We start from the raw sequence: 24,503 nt of genomic DNA on the forward strand, positions 1-24,503 counted from the left end.
TCATTATTGCCTTTATTTTTAATTTAATACCATATGTTCAGGGCCCAAATGTCACACAGAAGAAAAAAAAATTATGAATAATACATGAATAAATAAGGATATATTTTGTTTAAAAAAACATATATAATAAATAGATTCATGGGCAATAAATATACCTTTATTTTGATGATGTCACAGTCTTTCTTGGTTCTCATTGGCTGATCAGTGTGGTTTGGCTACAGTCATGAGAGACTTTTCACGTCTTTCTGTTGTACATTTTAAACCAAAGATGAGATAAATATCCCTGGTGACATTACTATTACATCACCAGGGGGTCATTTCCTTAAATCTGACAAAAGCTCTCAAAGTTTCATAATAAAATTTGCCCATCAGTGATCACTGTATCAAACATAAAGAACTGAAAGACACAAGGACGACCGTGAAGTCGGGATAAATAATTAATTTATTGCATTTGAGTAAATACACGACTTAAGGCCAGAAAAAAGGCGTCTTTCTCCCTCTAACCAATCAGAATAGAGCGTGCCATTAACATATAAAAAGTAAGTTTTGTGCGTATAAGCGACAGTGGAAAATAAAAATGTAAGAAATCAAAAGAAACAGAAATATGTGAGGTTACAAAAAAAAGGCCAGGAAACTGTAAACGCTGACTGGGTGTCAAAGGCATGGGAACTGATCGCTGTAACCATGGTTACAACTGTGAGACAAAGAGCAAATAACATTTTAAATGAATAAAAAAAACATCTGTGTTGCAGTGTAACAGGAATCAAACACGGTCACCATGCTGGGTGACACACGCACGCACGCACGCGCACGCTTTTTTTTACCAGGTGGCAGAGATGTTGCGTTCACTGCTCCACGGTCTGATTAAAGTGTCTCTTCCCATCCAGGTAAAGCATCGACTCTGTCACACAGAGAAAGAAAAACAGCTGTAATCTAAATTTCATCTATTTTATGTACATTTCCTTCTGTTCTGCTACTACAACTGTTTACTGCTCCTGTTTTTATTCATTGAAAAGACAGTTAAGATTGTTTATTCTCCATCTGAACAGCTGCAGCCCCATTTTGACTAAAAACAGCATTACTCAGTTACAGGTAAAAGTTCTGCGTTCAAAAACAGACACATTGTGTGAGATTGAGAGAAGCATATTGATTTTTGCATTAAGCATATTGTCAATACGATTTATTTTCCCTTTTTTTATTATTATTGATACATGTCTATATGTATATTTTTTCTCTATCCATTTACTTATCTTTATTTTATTTATTTATTTAGGTTTTCTATATACACGTATAAGTGTATGTCATTGGTTATTTATTTATTTTATTTTTCTGTGCTTATTTACCTGCTTATGCCTTTTTTGTCCATGTTTAGAATATCTCTTTCATAACATTTTCATGTAACTTTCGTTTTGATGTCAGATGTACACAGTGCTGGTAATTATCATTTGATTTGTCACTGCTTAAAAAGGAAACAATTTTTTAAAAGTATGATGGAAAAGGGGATTGCAAGAAGCACAGATGGAAGAAAAGTAGGAGAAATGGACCCAAAACAGCGACAAAGACGACGGAGAGAACAGATAAACTACTGAACAAAAACATTTTCTTTTCCTTATTATTGTCTTTTTAGGTTCTTGTGTTTATCTTTGGGGTTTTACATGTTAATAGATGTTGAAACATCAATAAAAGATAGCATGAAAACATACTCTTAAGTAAAAGCAGTTATCATGCAGGATAATGTATATTGTTATGATTATGTACTACTGGATTATAATTAGGGATGCATTCATGTGTTCATCAGTTTAATGTTGCAGCTGCTTACTTTAAAGTTTATCTTTAATACATATATCTATATAGTTAATTTCATATATGATAGCGATATGTATGAAAGTAAATCTGTGTCATCGGATTTTGACATTAAAAAGCCATTGAATTTCTAGCACTAAATATTTATGCATTGTAAATATGTATCTGACTGTTTTGACTCTGAATTGAACTCTTTATTTATCAATGTTCGTAAATTCAAGGCTAAAGAATTCAAGGTTAAAAATTTTGACGTGAAAATTTCAATTTAATTAAATGTTAGAAATTCAAAGTTAAAAAATTCAATGTTAAGAAATTCAACATTATAAAATTAAACAGGCCAAATTCAGTGTATAAAACTGCAATTGATTTTTTTACTGTGAATGCTTATACCTTAAATTTATGAACACTGAAAAATAAAGCGTTAAGAGTCAAAACATTCAGATACATATTTTCAATGCATAAATATTCAGTGCTAGAACTTCAATGGCTTTTTAATTTCAAAATCCGATGACAGATTTACCTCCACAGATATACAGGTATATCAGGATATAACATGTTTTCTGGTAATATAATAGCTACATACTCTTTTGTAGACTCTTGTATGAATTTAATACTAGACAAGTTTAAAGTATTTTCTCACTTTTATTTAGAACTTTAGTGCAAAATGTAAAGCATCGTCCAAATGACGTAAACGTTGCCATAATGCAGTTCAATATAGAAAAATATCTTAAGCTTTAAGATGAATGTAGTGGAGTGAAAATGCAATATTTGCCTCTGATGTAGAGGAGTAGAGGTATAAGGCTGCAGAAAATTTAAAAACTGAAATAAATTGTACATACTGTATGCTGAATATTTCTTCCTCCTGTGTGTGTGCAGCAAGATTGTGCACTCACCTCCGTATGTCTTTGGGATGACGTTGGGGACGTCGCGGTCAGAAACAAAGGTGAAGTGAAACACATTGGTGGTGTTGTGCTGACGCGTCAACGGGTCGAACACCTCGCTGTGAACTCGGACCTGGATGTGCTTCCCCTGCGTGAAACACACCTGAAAACACAGAATTTGTGATTGCATGACTCCATGGAGAGCTAAAAATGCAAAATTTAAAATTGAGTCTCAAACCTGTGAGGAGAGCATGAGCAGGGAGCCAATGTCCACGGGTTTCTGGAAGAGGATATCGTCAACAGCCACCAGACTGGGTCGACATCCTCTGGGAAGACAACACACACTTTAACATCTAACAGATTAAAAAAGCAACGTTCTGCTTTGAAACATGATGCACCTTCTCCTCTTTAAAAGCTCTCACCCGAAGGAGGAGGCGTTGGCCCAGCCCAGCTCGTACGCTTTCCTCATCAGAAAACCTCCAAATATCCTGTTGAAGATGTTCCTCTCCTGGTCAACACACACACACACAAACACACACAGAGGAGCAGATATAAACACTTTGAAATATGCCTGTGAATGTTCTCATTCGTCCAGGTCATCGTTATCCTCAAAGCAATTTCAGTCAAAAAACAACTGGACTGGTTGTTTGTCTAGGAAGACGTTTCACCTCTCATCCAAGAGGCTTCATCAGTTCATGTACGCATCTGACCAGGCTGCGACTGGTCCAACTAACTGGTGTGGAGATCCAGGTATTTAACCTCTCACAAGGCCGATGATGTAACTGAAAACCCTTTGTGCTCCAAGTGCCCACGCCCGTCGTTAGAGTGACAGTCGGTGGTGGGCAGTTGGTTTCGACGTCGTTAGTGCTCTATTGAGTCTGAACGACAGTCGTTGGGGTCACCCGGGCCATGTGTGAACAGTTGTCCTTTGAGGTTAGATTGTTGAATCTCCTGGGAAGGGATGAAAGAGCGGCATTGTAAATTGGAGATAAGTGGTGTCTCAGACCCCCTCCTCTGTTTAGCGATGGTTTCTCCACTTTTACATAGATGGCTTCTTTTACTCCTCTTTCAAACCATCTGTCCTCTCTGTCCAAGATTTGGACATTGCTGTCATCAAAGGAGTGGGCTTTCTCCTTGAGGTGTAAGTGGACAGCAGAGTCCAGGCCTGAGGAGTTAGCTCTCCTGTGTTGGGCCATGCGTTTATGCAGTGGTTGTTTTGTTTCTCCAATGTAAAGATCTTTGCATTCCTCGTTGCATTGGACAGCATAAACCAGGTTGCTTTTGTGGTGGTGTGGTGTTCTGTCCTTCGGATGTACTAGTCTCTGTCTGAGTGTGTTACCGGGTTTGAAATACACAGGGATGCAGTGTTTGTTGAAAATCCTCCTGAGTTTCTCCGATACCCCAGCCACATATGGGATGACTATGTTGTTTCTCCTGTTATCTTTTTCTTTCTCAACCACTTTGGTTTTCTTTCTGGAGGCAGCTGCCGTTTTAACAAAGGTCCAGCTGGGGTAGCCACAAGTTGTGAGGGCGCCTCTCAGGTGCTTGCGTTCTTCCCCTTGAGCCTGTGAGCTAGTGGGTACGTTATCAGCTCTGTGCTGCAGTGTTCTGATAACGCCAAGCTTGTGTTCCAAAGGGTGGTGAGAGTCGAAAAGTAGATATTGATCCGTGTGAGTGGGTTTTCTGTATACCCCTATGTGGAGGCTCCTGTCATTCTCCATATGGACGTCACAGTCCAAGAAGGGCAAGCTGTTGTCTTTAACTTCCTCTCTGGTGAACTTGATGTTTCTGTCCACTGAGTTGATATGTTCAGTAAAAGTTTGCACCTCTTTGGATTTGATCTTAACCCATGTGTCGTCCACATATCTGAACCAATGGCTTGGGGTTACTCCTTTAAAGGAGTTCAACGCCTTGCCCTCTACCTCCTCCATGTACAGATTTGCCACAATAGGGGATACTGGTGAACCCATGGCACAGCCGTGTTTCTGTCTGTAAAAAATGCCATTAAACTGGAAATATGTGGTATTCAGGCACAAATCCAGAAGTTGGCAAATGTGGTCTGGTTTGAGATTTGTTCGGTTTTGTAAGGAAATGTCCTGTGTGAGCCGCTCTCTTACCGTGGCCAAGGCCTCCATGGTTGGAATACAGGTGAACAAGGAAGTCACATCGTAGGACACCATGGTTTCATCTGGATCCATTTTTAGGTCTCGGACTTTGTTCACAAAGTCCATGGAGTCAAGCCATTGGTTCAGATATGTGGACGACACATGGGTTAAGATCAAATCCAAAGAGGTGCAAACTTTTACTGAACATATCAACTCAGTGGACAGAAACATCAAGTTCACCAGAGAGGAAGTTAAAGACAACAGCTTGCCCTTCTTGGACTGTGACGTCCATATGGAGAATGACAGGAGCCTCCACATAGGGGTATACAGAAAACCCACTCACACGGATCAATATCTACTTTTCGACTCTCACCACCCTTTGGAACACAAGCTTGGCGTTATCAGAACACTGCAGCACAGAGCTGATAACGTACCCACTAGCTCACAGGCTCAAGGGGAAGAACGCAAGCACCTGAGAGGCGCCCTCACAACTTGTGGCTACCCCAGCTGGACCTTTGTTAAAACGGCAGCTGCCTCAAGAAAGAAAACCAAAGTGGTTGAGAAAGAAAAAGATAACAGGAGAAACAACATAGTCATCCCATATGTGGCTGGGGTATCGGAGAAACTCAGGAGGATTTTCAACAAACACTGCATCCCTGTGTATTTCAAACCCGGTAACACACTCAGACAGAGACTAGTACATCCGAAGGACAGAACACCACACCACCACAAAAGCAACCTGGTTTATGCTGTCCAATGCAACGAGGAATGCAAAGATCTTTACATTGGAGAAACAAAACAACCACTGCATAAACGCATGGCCCAACACAGGAGAGCTAACTCCTCAGGCCTGGACTCTGCTGTCCACTTACACCTCAAGGAGAAAGCCCACTCCTTTGATGACAGCAATGTCCAAATCTTGGACAGAGAGGACAGATGGTTTGAAAGAGGAGTAAAAGAAGCCATCTATGTAAAAGTGGAGAAACCATCGCTAAACAGAGGAGGGGGTCTGAGACACCACTTATCTCCAATTTACAATGCCGCTCTTTCATCCCTTCCCAGGAGATTCAACAATCTAACCTCAAAGGACAACTGTTCACACATGGCCCGGGTGACCCCAACGACTGTCGTTCAGACTCAATAGAGCACTAACGACGTCGAAACCAACTGCCCACCACCGACTGTCACTCTAACGACGGGCGTGGGCACTTGGAGCACAAAGGGTTTTCAGTTACATCATCGGCCTTGTGAGAGGTTAAATACCTGGATCTCCACACCAGTTAGTTGGACCAGTCGCAGCCTGGTCAGATGCGTACATGAACTGATGAAGCCTCTTGGATGAGAGGTGAAACGTCTTCCTAGACAAACAACCAGTCCAGTTGTTTTTTGACTGAAATTGCTTTGAGGATAACTTTGAAATATGGATGGACATGAAACTAAAAGATTTAAAGTTTAGGTCTGGTGAAAATGGACCCCATGGTCTTTTTGGGCATGAAAATCCATCAATAAGCCATGGAGCCGTTTTTTTTGGTTGATCAACCATGTATAGAGAGTGCTCGGAGAGACCCTAACAATGATTAGCTCGGGGCGGTGCGCTGAATGCATCCAAAACTGCATTTTTTAACCACTAATATGATCAAAAAAACACCAATACTTTATTAAAAAGTTTATTAAAAAAGACAGTAAAAAAAAGTCACTTAGGTCAGTGGGTCGCCTAAGTGTCCAAGCATTACTAGACGGCAAGATTGACCACTCACACATAGGAACTGAAATGAGTCAACAGATTTCAATCATTCGGTAATCCACTTGTATGGATGACCGGTCAACAACCCAGACTTGTAAAACAGTCTTTTTTGATAAACTATGTTGTTGGTGCTTTGTTTTCTGTGTAGGGACTCCAATCATGCTACTGCAGAGGTTTGGTGTTATTTTGATCATATTAGTGGTTAAAAAATGCTGTTTTGGATGTGTTTAGCGCACCGCCCCCAGCTAATCAGTATTAGCCGCTTGGGGCTGTTAACGTCTCACCGGGCATTCTCTATACATGGTTGATCAATGAAAAAAAAACTGTCTTTATGGCTTATTGATGGATTTTCGTGCTGAAAAAGACCATGGGGTCTATTTTCCCCAGACCTAGACTAAAGAACAGACTGACGTTTTTTCATCAAACCAAACATAAAACACCATTGAAGTAAATACAATGTATGGGACAATAACATATACTGTATACAGGTATATTCCAGCTGTTCCCTCCTCTCACCTGAGGGTGGCAGATCTCCAGACCTTTCAGTTTGGCATCTTCCATCCACACAGAGTTTGGAGGCAGGAGTCTGCCACTGAAACTGACCGTCCTGTAGGAGAAGAAGACAACACAAAAATATATTACATTTTTTTAAAGTGGGGTTGTGTGAGGCACTGCACTACATGCCGCTATATTTAGAATCATTTCACCGCTTTACTTTGCTGTCAGACAGCTCTTAACGAAGGGGAACTGAAGCTGTTTTTAGCTCTCTTCAAAGCCACCAGACTCCTTTGACAAAACCAGTGATTTAACATCACAGAAACACAGGAGTTTCTGATCCGCTGCTGCCTACATCTGTGAGATAGTTTGCTAGTTTTGTTAGTTCCTAACCCTTTAAAACAATAATATAAACAAACTAAGAGATCAAGGCAGCAGTAGAGCAGAAACTCTTGTGTTTAGTGAGGTAAAATTAAGTTTTTTCACAGCTTCAGTTCCTCGTCTGATATGGATTTTTTTTTTTAAATCGTGTAGAGCCCTATTCAGACTGCCTAAGAACAACAGAACAACTTTATGTGTACAATAGCCTGAGCCCACCCCTCAAACTCCCACATCCTTGGATTGTATTCAAAATAATAATTACATGGTGTCTCTACTGAGGTGACTGAAAGTTAAATATCGTTGCAAATTTAAAAATGACTTTCGATTTTCTTCCCTAGTGTGTCAAACACCTCACCAAACTTTGAACTTTTGATTAAGGAGCGTTTAATTTCACAGCGTCTCAGTCGTACTTTGTGTCCAGCGTGTTGAGGAACAGACTGTGTACGATCCTCCTCTCCTCGTCTGTGGGCGCTACCTTCAGCAGTGACGCAGTGCTCAGATCCACGCGACGAGATTTATTAGCTGAAAACACGTAGACACACACACACACACACACTCTGTGATAGAATGTTAGAGCATTATCTTTTCTTCACCAGTTGAATCAGGATCTCGTACCTTCTCCTTCCTGGAAAAGTTTCTCCTCCTCTGGACCTCCTGGACTCAGAGGATTTACAAACGCTGCCCTGAAATAAAGAAGAAGTTAATTCCTTTACTAATTAAAAGGAAAGAGTTTGGCACATTACATTTTTTTGCCCCCACAAATTCAGATGATGATCAAAGCAAAAAAGGTATAACAGTTATACAGTGTGTCAATGCATCTGCATCAAAGTGAAGTAACAGGAACAAAAACAAAAATAAATCAGGTAATTCAGGAAAAAGAAAAGGAGAAAAGAGATCCTGTCCTCAAGATCATCAGGAGTAACAGTAAAGCTATTACTAGTAAAAGCCAGCAGTGGGTCCCAGGTTTTGTGGAATTGCTGTCAAAGATCCCCTCTGTGAAAACCTTAACCTCTCCAACCGGAGACATTGTAAAATTTCACGTATCCAACTATTGTGGGTCGTGGAGAAAAGGGTTCCCATTTAAAGAGAATGTTATGTCTGATGAGCAGGGTGGTAAAGGCCACGAGCGGTTACAAGCATCACTGTGACTAGGGTATATCTTAGCCAATTTGGTTGGTGAAATGGGCTCTACGAAGCACCTTCCACTGTAATAGGCCGTGCCTGGCACAAAGATGAGTTTGGCACATTAAATTAACTGAAAACATTACGCCAACATTTATATTTGTGATAAAACTTCAGCCAAAAAATGTCACTATAAATTCAGAATGAACAGTTTTTAGATTCATGAAGATGTCATGTTTTTATCATTCACTCATTTTAAATATATATCTTATATAAATTCATATTCAATTAATTATTATGAATACATATATATATAACAGAAAAATAAATAAACATGTATAGAATATAATAGGAAGAAAAAAATGATTTCATTTTAATTGTTGAAATTTAATTAAATATATATATATAAACAATTAAATAACATTTAAAAAAAATGAAATTATAAATATATATAACAGAAAAATAAATAAACATGTTTAGTATTTAATAATTACAAATAAAATAATAAATTAAAATGAATTATGTCATTTTGACAGTATTTTTAAATCCGCAAGGTTATAGAACTGACTCTTGGAGTTTTCTTTAGTTCCATTAATGTTTTCTCTTTTTGTGTTTTCTGTCACTATGTTTGTATTGATGCTGCTTAATCTCAACTGGTTAAATAAAAGTTAAAAAAAACCTTTGCGAACATGAAACATTGCGTCTCACTTGTCACTAAATGAAACTGAGACTTAGTGAAAAGGGTCATACCTCTTGTTTTCTGGATCCCGGGCCACCATGACGAATGTTGCATCCAGAACCGGAGAATAAGCTCCATCATGGAACTGAGATCAAGAGATTATTATTAAATCATGAGATTCATTCAGGTGCTTATATGAAACTTTATATTTGCAGCTGTCAATAATCATCAATGATACACATGCTATTTTAAACCACAAAATTTACCATTACTTATTAATACAACACAAATAAACATTGCCTTATTGTTGCTTTAGTAAAATATAGTCAGGTTCATAATGAAACCTTCCTGGAAAATGCTATGAGTCTTGCATGTTTTTTCCATCCCAGCTGCAGAAAAAAAACTGCAGAAATGAAATATTAATCTAAACCTAAACCATAATGGAATCTATTAGCAAATGTTGGAGTGAGTTTCCCTGCTATGTCAGGACCTGCACATAAATCATAATGCCAGAAAAACAGGGAGAAGAAGCTTAAAACCCAAATAATAACGTTCCATAATGTAATGTGTCTACGTATGAGTAAATAACTGCACTTTCTTTTATTTGTCTGAATAAATAAGCTAAACACACATGTATGTTTTGTGTGTGTGTGTGTGTGTGTGTCTGTGTGTGTGTGTGTGTGTGTTTGTGTGTACCTGTGACATGTGCATCTTGGCTTCAATTGAGGTCTTTCCCACCCACGTCACATGACCAGTGAACTTGATGTCGCAGTCAGGATAAACGATGTGCTGCCTCATGTCTGTCAGACAAAAAAAAACAACTTGTATAGAATTGTAATGAAATTTGAAATTAAATTAATTATTTATGAATTAATTAATTATTGTAATTAAATACACATTTAAAACAGAAATAATATAATATATAATAAATTATTAAATTATTTTAAAAGTAAAGAGAAAAATAAAAAACATGTAAAGACTATAATATTAATGACAAAATAATAAATTAAAAATGAAAATATATATATAAATAATAGATTTATAATAAGTAATTATTTAATTATTTTAAAGAAATAATAAATTAAAAATAATTAATTTTAAATTGTTGAAATTAAACAATATATAGATAAATATATATAAATAGATAATAGATTGATAATCATTCATTATTAAATAAATACCAATTTAAAACAGAACAGATATGTAATAATACATAAATAATTATAATTAATTATTAGATTATTTAAAAAGTAAAGACAACAATAAAAAAACATGTATAGAATTCAAAATTATTTTATTTAATTGGTAAAATTAAATTTAATATATATATAAATATATACAAGTATATATATCTAAAAAAAAAAAAGTAAAAAAACTACTTCCAGTTTGGCTGAGATGGAGTAGACAGGGGGTCTTGCTCCCGCAACTTTGAATAATTTCACGTTTCAAGACCCCGAAAGTCACAACAATAGTAATATATGTCTCGTTTGATGGATACACCACCGAAATATGTCGATGGATGCGACAAGACAGACTGTAAAAGACTAGGGGGTGAAGGCTAGCCCTGCAGAGAAGGAAGGCGGGAAGTTTAGCATTGGCGGCTATTACTAATCTCTTGGAGCATCACCTCTCCGCCGATCTCAAAGCCTCCATTTCAACAATCGAAGCAAAGCTGAACCACGCCACAGTGTCCGACCTGGCTCAGAAGATAGGCTCCCTCGAGGTAAATGCAAATATACAGGACAATTGCTGCTAACGCTGGAGGCCTCCTGTGCCACGCCTACAGAGCAACGCTAAGCTGCTGAGGCTTCATAACATCCGCCCGCACAGAGGAGACCTGATGACCGCGGGAGGCTGTTGACCACAGACGAGCCACTGTCATGTTATCTGGATAACCATGAGTTTATATGTTGCCAGCTGGACTGGCCGGAGTTTATTTCTGGACCACAGCAATAGTAGTTACAGTCCCGACGGGTTGCTGATATACTGTCTGTCACTAAAATGGTAAATGGTACTTGGAACACAGCACATCATGCATTACAACAAGACGCATGGTAACAGAAAAAAAAATGTATACGGTATACACACACACAAATATATATACACAGTATATACAAACATATATACACAGTTTATACAAACATATATACAGTAAATATATACATACTGTATATACTGTATAATAACCAAAAGTTAAATAAATAGGTGGTTAGATTTTTACAAGATCGCCTTTCAACAATAGCCAGTGTATGAGTATGAGCTCACATTTTTAGTCAATTCAGTACTGGGTCCCATGTTTTATCAAACGTATCTCCTCTGAATTCAGAATCTAGAATCTCAGTCTCTCCCGATGAAAAGTGTTCTCCGAATTCTACTTATCATAAGTTATAAGGAGCCTTCCCAATCACCATCCTAAATTGAAATGCTCTTCTTTCAAATTTATTGAATTGAATTGTCTTTTTCAAATATTTAATTTGATAGTCACACTTTTGATCCATTTAATCCTAAAGTACCTACAGTGTGGAACGACATATCTTAAAATGACAACATCCACGACTCAAACCTGAAACATATAAAAGTGCGTTCACAACAAGCACGTTAGTTACAAACGAAACAAACCGTAAACATGAGACACTCTCACCAATCTTATCCACCAGGGCGGTGACGATGGATAGAGGAGACCTGTTCAGTGCCGGATTATAGGTGTGAGAGTAAGAGATGAGGACTGAAGAGAGAGACGAGGAGAACGTTTGTTAGTCCTGCACTGTCTCCAAAGTGAAATTCAAGCACCTTTCAAGCATTTCAAGGTGCATTTTCATGCTTTCCCAGCCCCTTCCAGCTGTGGTAAACTCCATATTTGTATCCAGAACAATCCTCAGTATTCAGTAAACTTATTATTGCACTTGTTCATCACATTAAATGAGATGCTATTGTCCTATAAACAACCAACATGATGTTAAGAGACAGCTTTCTACAGAAGGAAGACAAATGAAAGGAAACTTTCCACAGAAATATAATCACCAACTATTCTCATCATCTGAGAATCAGCAAAAGGGAGTTTTCATGACAAAATGTCACTGTCAATGTTGTTTTCAGTCCCTCAAATATACAGGTCTTATTTTCTCTTTCTGTTTTATATCATATACATAAACATAATTCAAATCACTTATCAAAACCCATCTCTTCAGAAATGCCTTGAACCTCCAATAATCCACTATTTCATTTTAGTTTTTCAGTTTCACTTGTTTTTAAATGTGCCTGTTTTTTAGCCATTTTATTGCTTTAAATTGTTGTAGCTTACTTGTTTCTAATGTGGTGTTTTTTTATTGTATTATGTAAAGTGTGTTTGAGTACCTTGAAAAGCTCTATACAAATAAAATGTATTATTATTATTATTACATTTCAAGCTGTTTTCAAGCACTTTATTCAGAATCCAAGCACTTTTCAAACCTTGAAAACACTAAAATTCAAGTGTTTTCAAGGATTTCCTGCACCTGTAAGAACCCTGGTGAGTGTTTCGATGAGTTCAACTTCCTGTCCAGTTATAACAGAAATCATTATAGAGATACCTGCTAAACTGTCCAGGTCCTCCAGGATTCTACCGAACCTGAATAGAGACAGATGTTAGAGGTGAGCTGGCGTGTGTGTGTGTGTGTGTGTGTGTGTGTGTGTGTGTGTGTGTGTGTGTGTGTGTGTGTGTGTGTGTGTGTACCTGACGCTGTTGTGGAAGGTCAGATATTTCTCTCGCAGCTGTGGCTCGGAGCCCAGAGGCAGGTGCACCTCCAGGTAGCTGTCCTTCATCGTCTTGGCTGGAAGGTCGTTTTGAGACTTTGCCAACATGGACGACAGCGAAAGACGCTCCGCCATCGCCTGCTGGTGGTCACTGCACACAAGATTATTTCACATGTTGATACAGATTTTATATATTCTTCTTTAAATTGAACTACATAATTTTTATTTTCTCTAACTGTTTATCATTATGCATGAAATAAATCTTAAAGATACATCGTCTATAAGAAATTACTCGATTCAAGTAAATCAATTGCAATTAATTGCGTTTTGAACCCGTAATTCCCCGCCAGTCCACGTGAGGGCGCGTTTGATGCCAGATGTACTACACACACACACACACACACACACACACACACACACACACACACACACACACACACACACACACACACACACACACACACACACACACACACACACACACACACACACACACACACACACACACACACACACACACACACACACACACACACACACACACACACACACACACACACACACACACACACACACACACACACACACACACACACACACACACACACACACACACACACACACACACACACACACACACACACACAGTGTAGATACGGTTAATATGTTTAAAACCCATAAACAGACTGATCTGATCAGACAGTGTAGATACGGTTCATATGTTTAAAACACATATACAGACTGATCTGATCAGTCAGTGTAGATACGGTTCATATGTTTAAAACACATATACAGAATGATCTGATCAGTCAGTGTAGATACGGTTCATATGTTTAAAACACATATACAGACTGATCTGATCAGTCAGTATAGATACGGTTCATATGTTTAAAACACATATACAGACTGATCTGATCAGTCAGTGTAGATACGGTTCATATGTTTAAAACAAATAAAAAGCAGGAAAAACTCGTGTGAGTCAATCCACGGACGGTCATCACACCGCTTCCTGTCTCGCTCTGTGTGGAGCAGTGCCGTATGTTGACAGGCGCAAACAGGGCCCTTTTAGACAGCAAGGCCCCCCGCAGTGGACTGGGTTGGGGGGTTACTTTACCTTGGTGAGAACCGTAGGCTACATCGCGGCTAACACAAGAACTATGCAAAGGCACCTGCAGCACCACCACAGCTCTCTGCTAAAATACCCCCTGTAAAGAAAATACTTAAATTTTACTGTTAAAGTTTAGTGTTAAAATCTTGTTTTACTCTGAATATATGGGCTATTTTTTTAATATTGTACTGTCATGACAGTGATGGTGCTGTCCGTTTACCTTCCATCTTGAATCTTCAAAAAAGCACAATAAAAATGTGACACTGAATTTGAAACAATTTCTGCATCTATTATTGATTTACTGTATGTGCCTAACATTTCTGTTAGGTGCTCCAAGTGAAAAAAGTTAGTCTGGAGCCCTGATTGTATTCTTCTATTCAGGACTGATTTTTTTATGCTGCTGCTATTAATGTTTCGAATTTGTCGCAGATGAGAGAATGCCCAATTTATTTTCATGTTTAGTAGTCTTCTTTTTTTTTTTTTTCATCTTCAACCGCTTATCCCGGGGTCGGGGTCGTGGGGGTGCTGGAGCCGATTCCAGCTGACATCGGGCGTGAGGTGGGGTACACCCTGGACAGGATGCCAGTCTATCACAGGGCACATAGAGACGTACAACCATTCACACCTACGGGCAATTTTAGACTCATCAATTAACCTAACACGTGCATGTCTTTGGACTGTGGGAGGAAACCGGAGAACCCGGAGAAAACCCACGCAGACACGGGGAGAACATGCAAACTCCGCACAGAAAGGCCGAGGTCGGGATACGAACCTGTAACCTTCTTGCTGTGAGGCGACAGTGCTAACCACTACACCACCGTGTAGCCCTTAGTAGTCTTCTTAATATTTAAATTTTCTATTCAGAATGTTTGATATGCTACTAAAATATTGGAATATGACTTGCATTTTTTCTTTATATCATAAGGAAGATAGCATTTTATGTTACGTATAGACCTTTTGAAAGATTTAAACAAAAACATTCTAAATGTGCCCAAGTTTGATTCTTGTTGCAGTGAATGTCAATGACATCAGCTGACAGGAAGTTAACAAGAACCAAGGTTGTCGCCTACTAATGGAATTCCATTAAAAATGGATCAGCGATCGATTAAAATAAAACAACTATCTATTAATTACTCGATAATTCACATTTTTTATATTGTTAAAGATTTTACTGTTATTTTCCTTCAAGGATTCAAATGTTTTTCTATCACATACACAAGTAATGCATGTTCCTACAGCTGTGAAAAGATACCCCCAGGGGTGCCCGAGGGGGGGGGGGGGGGGGGGGGCGGACCCAAGAATGATGACTCAGGACAACGGAATAACGACTATGGCAATACAGTGCATCTGTGGAAAGACCTGTAAGAATGAGAGGGGCTTAAAGATACATCATGGCAGGATGAAATGCTTGACAGGGGCAATGATGACACTTCTGGTCAGACGCAGGAGGAGCCAGGCCCAGAGGCAACCTACAGTGCCCAGAGCCTATTTGTGTCACAAGAGCCTACTGCCAGCAGATCACCTACCACCCAAAGTCTTCCTCTAGAAGCTCTCAACATCCCGCAGGACCCCCAAAGACAGCAAGCTCCTGTAACATCTAGCTGCGCTCCCTCAGTCCAACCAAGGATCCTGTGGCCCCAGTCCACAAAGAGGAAAGAGTGAAAGCAGTTTGATGAGGATGTGGATCGAATTCTGGAAGTGACAGCCAAGGGGGATGTAGATCGTCGGTTGAAAACAATGACCACCAACATAATGAACATCGCAGCTGAGCTATCCAGAAACATGGCACCCAAGCCCGCACCATCGGCATATGCTCTATGCCACAGAGCAAGGAGGATCCAGTGTCTCAGGGGAGAGCTTAGGCTGCTGAAGAGGCAGTATAAGGAGGCTGGGGAAGTCGAGAGGGCTGGCCTAGCAGACCTGAGAGCAATCCTAAGGAAACAACTCTTGACCCTGCGGAGGGCACAGGAGGGGGCGGAATGAGAGAGCCAGGAAGAGGGCAGCTTTCCTGGCCAATCCCTTCAAGTTGACCAAGCAGCTCCTTGGCCAAAGGAGGGCTAGCCGCCTCACTTGCTCGAAGGAGGAGATTAACAACCACCTCAAGGCCCATGTGACGCACTGTAAACACCACCAGAGCCAACATCAGACTTCAACTTTAAGGAATCAGACTTCAACTTTAAGGAACAGCGTTTCCAGGAGCTGGGTGGATCCTCCAAGCGTTGGAAAAGATCGTGGCATGGGCATGCATGAGCTTCAAGCCTGCAAAGTCCAGGTCCTTGGTTCTGAAGGAGGGGGAGGTCACAGACAAATTCCGCTTCAGGATCGGAGAACATCTGATCCCCTCAGTCACTGAGAAGCCTGTAAAGAGCCTCGGGAAGGTCTTTAACTGCAGACTGAATGACAGAGACTCCATCAAGGCAACCAGTGCTGACCTGGAGGGCTGGCTGAGGACAGTGGTCAAGTCAGGACTCCCCAGAAGATTCAAGGCATGGAATCCTACCCAGAATCCTCTGGCCTTTACTCATCTACAAGGTTCCTATGACGGTGGTTGAAGGGTTTGAGCAAAGAGTGAGCAGCTATCTTCGCAGATGGCCAAAGTGTCCGGAGCAGGAATTTTGGTGAGGACAGGAAGGAAGTGGAGGGCAGCAGAGGCAGTCCAGTGAGCTGAAACTGGTCTGAAGCACAAGGCCATCCTCAGTACAGTGACGCAAGGCAGAGCTGGACTTGGGAGCCTAACATCAACCAGGTACGAGTCTGCCAGTGGGAGGGAGAGACAGAGGCTTGTGCAGGAGGAGGTGCGAGCTTCAGTTGAGGAAGGGCAAACCAGCAGAGCAGTGGCCATAAAGCAGCAAAGTGCTTGGATGACGTGGGAGCAGGCAATAGAGCTGCGCATCACCTGGAAAGACATCTGGCAGTGGAACCCCCAGAGGATTAAGTTCTTAGTCCAAGGGATCTATGATGTCCTCCCAAGCCCATCTAACCAGTGCACCTGGGGCAAGATAGAAACACCTGCGTGCCCCAATGTTCCAAGACAGGGGGCACTCGGAGAGGATATCTAAGAACTGCACTGCTGGTTTGCTCTCCACGGCCGGAGAGTGGGCGATGATAGTTGATCTGGAGAGGCAACTGAAAAATCCATCACACATCACCCAGTCCAAGCTGAGACCGGACATCATCCTGGTCTCTGAGGCTACAAAACAGCTGGTCTTTTTGGAGCTGACAATTCCATGGTAGGAAAGGATGGAGGAGGAACAGGAGAGGAAAAGAGAAAGATACCAGGAGCTGGTGGAGGAATGCTGGCTGAACAGTTGGAGGACCAAATTTATGCCAGTCGAGGTGGGCGGTTGGGGATTTGCCAGACACTCCCTGAGCACCGCCTATGGCATACTAGGCATAACAGGCGCAAACCGGAGGAGAGCCATGAAGAGCAACACTGAGGCTGCAGAGAAAGCATCCAGATGGCTCTGGCTGAGGAGGGGAGAACGGTGGGGGCAGTAAAATAATTATTCAATAATTAAAAAAGGGAGAAAAAGAAATATAAACATGGATATATAAATAGTAATAAAACAGTGAAAGCCCATTAAATAAATGTGTAGTAGGGATGAGTGAGTACAGCATTATCTGTATCTGTACCAAGCCCCCATCACATCCCCAGCGACTTCCTGGTTGATTCAAAACTAAAGTTCTCTGAGTGTCCAGTAGGAGTAGTTTGCACAATAGAGCAGATTCTCATTGACCCCCATGTTAAACAGGCCGTTTTCACAGCATAATTAAATCTATTAAAGGCCTGGGACAAAAAAAATGCTAGTCAGTACGTTTAAGTCATATCTCCATGACAACACTTAGGGCGCACTCACTGTCCATTCGTACCGTGCCCAAGCATGTTTCATGGCTAAAGACTAGTTCGTTTGACCAGTATGAGGGCAAACGTACCGCGCCTAGGAGCAGTACGCTTGCCGGTCACAACCCGTTTGGGAGAGGTGGGCTTTTGTAAAGCAAGTTTGCACAGGTACGAGCACAAACATGCGCACGTGTATGAGCACGAGGCCTACAGCGGTTCTGAGGTCATTTTATGTGCGCCTGTTCGGACATAGAAAAAAGAAGGACGGACCTTGCAACGTTGACTAAACAGGGTTGCCGCATCACAATGAGTCCGAAAAAACCACAAAGCCAAAAACGTTACCATGTTTTCTGTGCTGCTTTCCATTATCCATTATCCATTATGATGACGTATAGGCAGGCAAGAAACATTTGCACCAAGGCCCAGGTATTGTGAGTACAAACAGGCCTGGGCCACGGGGGGAGAGGGAGGGGGGGGACAAGTACCCTAAAGCACGGGGCACAGTACGGATGGACAGTCACTTCTCCTCTGAGGCTAGTTGTCAGGATTAGCATCATTAGCATGCTAACTCCGTAATCCCGACCTGGACTACGGTCATTCCTGTGGTGGCGATTCCATAAGTGACCAGAGGGCTTGCTCTTCGATCAACTGTACAAACACATGGTTTAGGAACCCACCGTTAGCTTTGTTATGCTAATTAAATGGCCGCACTTGCACCATAACTTGCAGTACAGCCTGCTATCTATGGCACATACACTAGATGCTAATCTGGAGCACCAGGAGGATTCTGGCAGTGAAGGTCGGTGTTTTACAGTCTATGGGCATGGTACTGTGTTGAATATCAGTTTAGATCATAGATTATAAATGCTGGCTGCCTGCACTCGACGAGCAGGTCTTTTTTTTCTTTTTCCAAACTTTATTTCATATCATGGCTGGTGTTGGACTCCCACTCCTGTTTATCTAGGACTGTGGACGGTGGAGCTAATTTGAGCTAATGTGGCTAATTCTGTAAACCTCACCCAGAGGGACATAGCTCCCTCCCCAGAATGTGATATCAATGCCCTTTTTTGGTCCATTTTTTATACAGTCTATGATCTGTATCTGTAGCCGTTTACCATATGAGTGATCTGTATCCGTACTCTGGGCGGAGCCTAACCCGGAAGTGGGTGGGATTTAACCCGGAAGTATATCATGTTGTCTTGAAATGGCCAGGGCTTTAACCAGTATGTTATTTTAAGCATGGAATTGATATGGTTGATCAGAAATAGTTCTTATAGGCAGCAGACCGGCGCTGTGACAAACAAATAATAATGAAAATGTAAGTATATTAAAAGTGTACTCAAATGCAGTACTTGCATATTTAAGTTATTTTCCACCGCTGCCTCAAAGTTAGGATTATGTTGGAAAAATGATAATGAACAGATGACATAGTTTGAGTTATTATTAGACACAATAACAAAGGACTTTTGTGACTAAATGAAGCAAAACAGCAGAAATAGTATGATGTTTTCTGATGGTTCAGTACCTCCAGTTAGTGGAAGCTCCCACGATTTCTCTCAGCCTGTTTCTCACTGAAAAAAAAAACACAGAACACCAATCAGATCTAGTGTGTGTGTGTGTGTGTGTGTGTGTGTGTGTGTGTGTGTGTGTGTGTGTGTGTGTGTGTGTGTGTGTGTGTGTGTGTGTGTGTGTGTGTTCTGCAGTGTAAGCACCAGGAGTTCAAGGCTACATGTTTCATACTATCTCTGTAACAAACAACAACACTTTTGTTTTCACAGCTGGAGCCTTCAGGGTTTAAGTTGATAGGATGTGTGTGTGCGTGTGTAACTAAATGTCTTCTGGTTCATGATTATGTGCTTTAAAGTGAAATTCTAGTGTAAAATCATCCCGTGGTCTTCTTACATACATCAAATAAGCCACCGAGACAGTTTTTAGACAGTAAGACTTTAAATCACTCTTCTAATAAACTCTGGGTTCACTAACTACGTTGTTGGTCAACACAAAATCTGTAATTCCTGCCTGAAGGCTGCAGTTTTTCGAGACAATATGAAACAACACAGCGGATAGAAGCAGTCAAATATTATGTGGGAACCAGCTGGAACAAAATACTGAAGCTCAGTGCAACAGAGGGAAGAACAAGAAGAACAAGATGGTTAAGCGAGGCCACTGCTGCAGGAGAAGGTTTAGTTTGTTAAATCCAAACCTAACAAAGGCAGAACAGGTGCAGAGGAACAGACTGCAGGACATGAAACCAGGTGTGCTGCAGGTAAAAAAAAGAAAGTGCAGTTTGTCAGAGCAGAAACATGCAGAAGGAATTTTGTTAACGTGCCATTAAGAGCTAATTAGAAGAGAATCCCTACAGGTGGGTATATGATTAGATAGGATTTGTCTTGGTTTACCAACACACACCGTTAGACACGTGTAAAAGTAGATTTCCTGTGGAGAAACACAAATTATTTAAAAGGTGCAGGATGAGGCTGGACGCACAGGGGTTTCACACAAACATTTAATATGTCACCATGTTACATACACAGGTGCAGGAACCATTCGGTTGCAATGATTGCTCGGCCTGCGGTGATGTTGACATCAAGTGTGATGTTGACTGGATGAACATTTTTGAGACTTGTGTAGGACATTCATACATGCATGCATGCACGAACAGACAGACCTTCCTTTTTTTAATTAGATGATGCTTCTAAAGCGCCACCTGTTGGCCAAATCACATCAAATTTCTCAAGCCCACTCAGACATCACATCTATACATGTCCACTCAATGTGGTTCCAATATCCCATAGTGTTCATGAGATATGACATGTTCAGTAATATAAGCACTTGAGTAAACTTTGAGGGCAACATCAAAAATCTGAAAAAAGTCACTTTTCACAGCTCCGTCCAGAGATGTTCTATAATAGATGGAGATGATTGCTTTAAATATGTAGGAGAAGTAGCCAAAGAACTGATTTGGACACAATTCGAAATGGTGCAATTTGTTTCTGAGACACGTTATAGCGCCACCATCTGGCCAAATTGCACCATGTTTGATCACGCACGTTCTTTGGTCCTCAGAATTATACCTGCAAAACGTGAAATAGATCAGATGAAAGGTTCTTGAGATATGTGGAGGACACACAGACATATTTAAATTTAATTTGACGTTTTATCCGAAGAGTTTACACCTCAAAAGGAGCGAGAGCTGCAGGAGTCAGCCATCAAGACAAACAACTGAAAGTGTTCAATGCCACAGAATTTAGTGCTCAGAGGGTTTGTTTTCAGAAATGAGGCATGTTCTAGTGTTTTCAGCCTGTGACTCTGCAGCAGGGAGTTCATTTCACTGGATTTCAAATCTGTCGATTTACTGTGTGGAACTCATTGCAGTATTTTTATGTGAGGTAACATGAGGCCAGAGACAGCTGTGACCCGCCATGACTGAGTGAAAGGATGGGATAGATCCGGGGTTTTGTTGCTGTTGCATCTCTATCTGAAAGTCCACAAACACTTGGGATGTGGGGCATTTGTTGACGCTGGCAAATTTGGGCATTTGGGGACAGTCAAGACAAACAGGAAGCACAGGTACTGTCTTACCTTCAGCCATGTCTGGCGCCTTGCCTGACTTCAACATGCCCCCCGTGCAGAACGACCTCGTCGCCAAGGACGCGGCCGACCGCAGTAGCAGGAACCTGCAGGAGGACAGGAGAAAAACAACAACAAATAAACTCTTAGATGACCTTTAAGGCCGGAGTCCAGTGAGATCATCTTCTAATTATAATGTCGGTCTTTCATCCTTCTGTTCCAACAGCCTACAGCTGAGTGGACAGACTCTCACAGTTGGCTGCATGGTGGAAAACTTGTGGTGTTACCAAATACTTTGCTTCTGCTCCAACTTGTTCCATTTAAGCCTTTTTCACATCCTTTAAGAATAAACCCCTTTTATTAAGTGGATCTGGGGCCCCTTCTTTGATTACCTGGGTGCAGTTAAATCTAGCTATAACTCAAGAAGCTGCAATGAGAGAATTTGGACAGTGTTTCTTTGTTAATTACTTAAAAAAAAAATTGGTTATCAAAAAACTACCACCAGGTTAATGTAAACATGTTAACGAAACAATCAATCTAGGTTGGCTGGATATATATATATGTACGTAAGAGAGCCATCTCATCTGTATGTTTTCCAATAAAAATCTTTTTTATTGAACATATAATGCAGAAAAAGATTCTTGGGGTGATTTTGAAATAATGTCATATAGATATTTATTTTATTTAATCTTTATTTAAATGGTCAGTAACTGAACATGTTTATGAGCTGTTTATTTTTGTTATAATTTATTCTTTATTTACTATTATTTAGTACATTTGCATTGTCATATCGGTGCACAATCGACATAGGTCTATTATCATTTCAGATCAAAATGACACTTTATCAGCTGCCAAATCAGTAATCTGTGATTTTTTTTTTAACTCCTCAGAAATCTGCATCAATCGGACAAATCCCATATCAGTCTGGCCTGGTGTACAGAATTTAATCTAAAGTATTGGTATATGGTTAATACAGAATTTGTATATATTTATATTTTTACTGTTGCATTTTTTAATGCAGTATTACCCACAACACACCATGCTCTCATTTTATGTGTCTGTATAATATCCTACAGTGGTGGTGCAATTAATCCTTCAGTGCAGTATTTCCCTTGCTAGGCTATATCATATTATATTTTTATACTTTTTATATCTTTACATTTTCTGTAGATATTATGGTACTCATAGTGTTTCTGTATTGTGTGCTTTTTCTTCCGGTTTTATTATGGCATCTCAGGTTTCCTCCAAACTAAGTTTTGTTGTACTTGTATGGAGGACTAAACATGACTTAAATCTCAATAAATAAAGGCATAAATAAATACAGGAATAAATCAACAAATGCTAAAATAAATAAATGCATAAACAAACAAATAAATACATAAACAACTAATTGAATAATACATAAATAAATAAACAAAAGAATAAATAAATGCATAAATAAATGCTATTCACCTACATTTCTGTATTTCTGTGTCCATATATCAATGAGATTGGAGGTCCCATTCATTCATGCATTTATCTATTTATTCCTCTGTTCATATATTTATTGAGTCATGTTTAGTCCTCCATAATACAGCATCTATCTATGCATGATTATATAAATGATATAACCCAAGTATATGAATTAGTTTGACCTGTAATAGTAACTTTTGAAAAGTACATTTCTCCACAGTAAAATAGTTGCCGTTTTGTTTATAATGGTTGTCTGAACATGAGTCACAAGGACACACCCTTTATGTACACAAAGACTCCCCACCCTGTTTGGGCCTGGTCCTCTACTCTCAGGTGGAGCACATTGCTTAATTTAATTGCCAAGAAGCCACAAAACAACTGTACACACAAACAAATAACGGTCACTGTAGTTTACAAGCACGGCTTGACACTAACTTTTTTGCTCACCGGCGAGTGTTTTTCAAAAGTTACTAGCTATGCTATGCTACTATTTTAATGGATTGACAGCCTTAACAATTACTCTATGTACAGTATATCTAAGCAGCAATCACATGCAGGTGCATCTCAAAACCTAAGACCAGACCATACATAAAGTGGCTAGTAGGGGCAACTGTGTAACCCGCCACGGCTGAAAGTCACCCGCATTTTGGTGGGCGGGTGTTAATGTCAAGCCCTGTTTAGATTCTGCTTAGCATTCCTAGCGTCAATTAGCTGGTGTTATATGCTAACGGTTGGCCGTAACACACGTTTGAACCACGTTTTTAAACACACTCACCCCGGTGAGAGCATTGCGGTATCCCGGGTGGCTCCGTTAAAAGTTCACGTGTTATAAATAATAATAAAGCTGGTGAAAAAGGAGGAAAATCCTAGATTTCCTCTTCAGGGCGCTGCGGTGAAGACAGGACCACAGGAAAGGCTTCCTTGTTGGTGTTCGGCCGTGCCCACTACACGATGACGCAAGACGTTACGTTCATTGGTCCATGGACTTTATCACCCTGAGTGAGGCCTGTCAGGCCCTTACCCTGACCTGACTCCTTTTTTTGTTTGTTAGATTGATTGATCAAAATGTTTATTTGTTTATTATTAATTAAAACAACAATATGAATAATAATAACAATAATAAAGCAAAATGATGTTACCTATACAGGCAGACAAAAATAAAAAACATACAAAAATAATTTAAGCAAAAATAAATAAAAATAAAAATAAATCCATATATTTCGAAAGGAGTTGGAAGAAATATTACTTATTTTACCCCACCAATTCTCCATAATTAGTAGTAATATTAATCACCACTTTATAAAAAGATATACATTTATTTCAGCATATTTATTTATAATTTATGGTATATTAATAACCACGTATCTTTACTTCATCAAAATATTAGAGAATAGTTTCAGCATTTATATATCATTTATAATATATTATACAAATATATTAATTCATTTCAGCATATTTATTTATCATTTATAATATATTAATCACCACTTATCTTAGCTTTAACACAAGATTAACATTTCTAAGAAATAAAAAAGATACGTTTCTGAACTGTAATACATGCTCCCTTTCTACTGACAATGTTATGAAACG

The 24,503-nt window shown here is 39.9% G+C and overlaps 1 protein-coding gene across 1 annotated transcript; it reads right to left on the minus strand.

Annotated features, from left to right (window-relative positions):
* Positions 1 to 424: 424 nt before the first annotated feature.
* acot9.1 (acyl-CoA thioesterase 9, tandem duplicate 1) lies at positions 425 to 23,845 on the minus strand. The gene is made up of 16 exons (XM_083935872.1): positions 23,689 to 23,845; positions 21,474 to 21,568; positions 20,301 to 20,327; positions 19,417 to 19,462; positions 12,923 to 13,093; positions 12,780 to 12,817; positions 11,852 to 11,935; positions 9,907 to 10,010; positions 9,282 to 9,355; positions 8,025 to 8,092; positions 7,820 to 7,931; positions 7,050 to 7,140; positions 3,107 to 3,192; positions 2,923 to 3,010; positions 2,697 to 2,847; positions 425 to 901 (listed from the first exon to the last, which is right to left on the minus strand). Exons 1-16 carry the CDS (start codon positions 23,700 to 23,702, stop codon positions 846 to 848), a joined length of 1,305 nt encoding a protein of 434 aa, XP_083791998.1. The 5' UTR covers positions 23,703 to 23,845; the 3' UTR covers positions 425 to 845.
* Positions 23,846 to 24,503: the final 658 nt, after the last annotated feature.

The sequence above is a fragment of the Echiichthys vipera genome, assembly GCF_963691815.1.
Source record: "Echiichthys vipera genome assembly, chromosome: 21".
NCBI classification, from domain to species: Eukaryota; Metazoa; Chordata; class Actinopteri; order Perciformes; family Trachinidae; genus Echiichthys; species Echiichthys vipera.

What these genes read in the sequence shown, in the direction of transcription:
- acot9.1 (XM_083935872.1), bottom strand. An exon ending in GGCGCCAGACATGGCTGAAG is followed by an intron (nt 20,328 to 21,473) that starts GTAAGACAGTAC and finishes GTTTCTCCACAG; the next exon opens with GAAATCTACTTTTACACGTG. An exon ending in TGGAGATCTGCCACCCTCAG is followed by an intron (nt 3,193 to 7,049) that starts GTGAGAGGAGGG and finishes TGTGTTGACCAG; the next exon opens with GAGAGGAACATCTTCAACAG.